Source organism: Cariama cristata, unplaced genomic scaffold, assembly GCF_000690535.1.
Source record: "Cariama cristata isolate BGI_N322 unplaced genomic scaffold, ASM69053v1 scaffold29526, whole genome shotgun sequence".
NCBI lineage: Eukaryota > Metazoa > Chordata > Aves > Cariamiformes > Cariamidae > Cariama > Cariama cristata.
This window is the reverse complement of record NW_009622026.1, coordinates 301-3,589: the sequence shown is the minus strand read 5'-3', so window position 1 is coordinate 3,589 and position 3,289 is coordinate 301. Positions and strand designations below refer to the sequence as shown.

The following is a 3,289-nucleotide window of genomic DNA, read 5'->3' as shown; positions in this document are numbered from 1 at the left end:
TGAACTGGGTGACCAAACCTCCTTCTCCTCTTCCTCAGGATGGAGCTGGCCAAGAGAGGCCTCATCTTACCCAGCACTACAGTAAGGGCAGCTCATCCCCTCTGGGGAAGGTTCTGCTGGAAACCAAGTGTGTGCCCATCTCGCAGTACCAGTCCGGGGTGCAGCCAGAGTCAGGGGTACCAACCCAGTTCCCACCCCAGCACCATGGGATGGGGCCACTCTCGGCCTTGTGGGTGGTGGAGGCAGGTAAGTGGGTGATGGCACCCAGTCCCATGCCCAAGCACCCTGTTGAAACCTGGCTGTGCTGCTGGCTTTGAGCCTGGCTGTGGGAGAAGGGGGCTGTGGGCTGTGGCACACCTCGCTCCCGCCCCGTGCCTGCCTTGTCAGGTCTGATCAGCAGGAGGATCAGTTGGCCCTGCACTCTCTCTCTGGATTTAATTAACGGGCCTTTCATCTCTACCCTGAAGGAATCTGCTATCTTCTGTCTTCTTAATTAACGTTCATTAAGCAAATCAGAAGAACGTTTTCTCCTCACCGCCTCCATGGCTCTTAACCCTTGCGGGGTGCCAGGTCCGTGCTGGGGCAGAAGGCTGCTGGGATGTGATGGCCGGTTGGGATGTCATCACAGCCTTGGTCACCACATCTCCACCATGCTTGGACCGAAGTCCTGGGGCAGTGGGTGAAGTCTCTCCACGTGCAGAGGACTTCAGCTGAGGTTGGACCCTGCTATACCAGTGGGGCTGGGGGCAAATCCCAGCTCTGATCACTCTTATGGACACCGTTGTTCAAGCTCATCCATGTCCCTGGAAGACAAGGGGTTTCCTGTAAGCAGCTTTAGCTCCTCATCCCATCCAGGGGTGAAGCTCACCTGTGGCAAGATGATGCATCTGTGTGTGAAGGTTTTGCTGTGAGAAGCCACGGTCCAAACCTGGTAGGCATCGCAGTGCAAGAGAGATGTGTCCAGTGTCTTGTTCTCAGAGAAAAGGGGATATTTGGGGCTACTCCTGCCCTTCTCTTGTGGAATGACATTAGGTGTGATGGATTTTTCTCTCGCCCTTGAGGGATGCTCATGAGAGACAAGGTTGGACCAAAGCCCTTGGCTGACCTTCCTCCTCCTGTGGACCACATCAGGGTGGCTGGCAGTCACCAGGGCTTGGGGGAGAATGTGCAGAGATGGGGTCTCCCACCTCCCCGGTTTGCCCTCAGAGATGACCCAAGGAAACCCAACCGGAGGGAGTTGCTGTGCACGGGAGAGGAGCTGAGCTCTTCCAGCCGGCCTTCAGTCCCAGTCACCAGCAGCAACCGGTCCCGGAGCAGTGCCAGACCATGACCTGGGGCCGGATCCTGCCCAGACCACCCATCCCATGCACAGCAAGTGTAAGGCATCTCCTTGGGCAGGCAAGGACTTGTGCCCAGCACCTGGCAGGAGCCTGGTGAGGGGCTCGGCCAGCCTGGGGTGCAGCTGAATCCATCTGGGGAGGTGCAGCCCCCACAGCAGCTGCAGCATCCCCCACTGCTGTGCACGGCTGTGTCACCACTGATTCCTGTCAAGCTCTGGCCCCGTGGGCCATCCCTCCATGCCAGGTGAGCTGTGCTGGAGGAGGAGGTGGGGTCGGGATGCTCATCAGCTTTGCTCGAATCCACTGTGCATCCCACGAGCAGCCACCGAGCCCTGGTTGCATGGTATTAGCACTCTCTAATGTGGACCTCCCGGGGTCAGGCAGAGAAATCATCTCCTGGGCGTGTGTAACATCCCGAGGAGGAGGTGGTAAACCCACGACAGGGGAAAGCCTCTCCTGCCCAGAGCTTGCAGCCTCAGGAGCAAGGGGAAAGCAGAACACCTGGAACACCTCATCCCTGCAGGATGCAAATCCCCTTAAAACTGGTGGCGGAGATGCGCAGGGCAATTATTGAGCTGAAAACCCTTCTCTTTCTCCCCAGAGGTTGACAGTGAGTTTGCCACTGGCCGCCCGCTCCCAGGCAGCTGATGTACGGCTCCTCGGTGCTGGGAAATTCACCCTTCCCAGCGGAGCTGGCTCCGGCTGTCAGAGCCCGGGTCAATATATGGTAATGGGGCTTTGAAACAGCGCTGCTGCGGGAGCCGCTGCCGAAGACTCTGATTCACAGCTTCCCTCCGGTGCTTCTTCCCCACAGTGTGTGCGGAGAAGGAGAATAAAATAAATAAGAGTAGAAGGGAAGGGGAGGAAGGGAGCTTAAATTATAAATGAGGGCTAAGTTTCCAGGGCTCCTGCGGGGAGCTGAGCTGAGCAGTGGAGGGGGCAGAGGCAGCGTTCCCCCGTGCACCCCGCTTTTGCAAACACACTCCCTGCGGAGTGGGGGTCAGGGCCTGCCCAGGGGCACAGCACCACGCCAAGCGGCCTCTCTCCCCGTTTGCTGTCACCCTCCTGTTCCCATGGGTCAAATTTGGAGGGTGCCACAGCCCTGAGAGGGATCCCCTCTGGCACAGACTATAATTAGCATTACCTGAGAAGCTGCTAATGAGGTCTGGTGGTGATCTGGTTTTGTTGCCCCGTGGAGATGCCTACACAGGGATGTGCCCCCACCCTGGTCCAAGGGACTGAGCTGCCCCATGGCAGCAGGCAGGGATGGGACCCCCACTCGTGGGTGCTGGTGTGGTGGCATTGGGGATTGTCACAGATTCACGACCTAGCCAGGTTGGTGTGCGTGGGGGAGCAGTGGGGTCCCCATAAGTGAGGGAAGAAGAGGGTGCTGGGTCTGCCCCAAAACCTTTCCCCCATCCCCTCTCGATTTTGGGGCTGTGAGAACAGTGTTGATGCCCACCAGTTTAAGGAAAAACCCACACGTGAGGCATGCATCACCATAAGCTCATCCCCAGGGCTGAGAAATGGAGGAGCTCAGCTCTATCCATGTGGCCGAAGGCACAAATCCCCCCATCCCCGAAGCATTGGGGCCGGACCGTGGGGGCCCCATCCTGCCCAGCCCCACGGCCTGGGGACCAGGGTGGCCTGGGGGAAGCCAAAACCCCGCAGCCCAGGCTCGCACACGAAGCTTTCGACGTTCCCAGCAGCTTCCACAAGATGGACCTCGGAGCGAGAGGAGGTGCCAGGCAGGGGGACCCGTCCCATCCCATCCCATCCCATCCCTTCCCATCCCATCCCGTCCCGCCTGCTCCCGCCATGCCATCCGGAGGAGGCTCAGAGTCCAGCCAGGCGACCCCCAGCATGGCACGGCCCCCCGGGCTCTGCCTGCTGGTCCTGCTGGGACTGGGGGTAGGGGGGGCACCCGCCTGCCAGGCCCCCCGGGGCCC

General features: G+C 59.7%; 1 protein-coding gene across 1 annotated transcript in view; it reads left to right on the top strand.

Moving 5' to 3' along the window:
- Positions 1-2,866: 2,866 nt before the first annotated feature.
- The window catches only part of NTN1 (netrin 1), a gene marked incomplete at its 3' end in the record, with an annotated part of 690 nt that continues 267 nt past the window's right edge, over positions 2,867-3,289 (top strand). The window contains exon 1 of the mRNA XM_009702190.1: positions 2,867-3,081. Within this exon, the coding sequence (XP_009700492.1) occupies positions 2,867-3,081 (215 nt within the window). The remainder of the gene's footprint in view (positions 3,082-3,289) is intronic.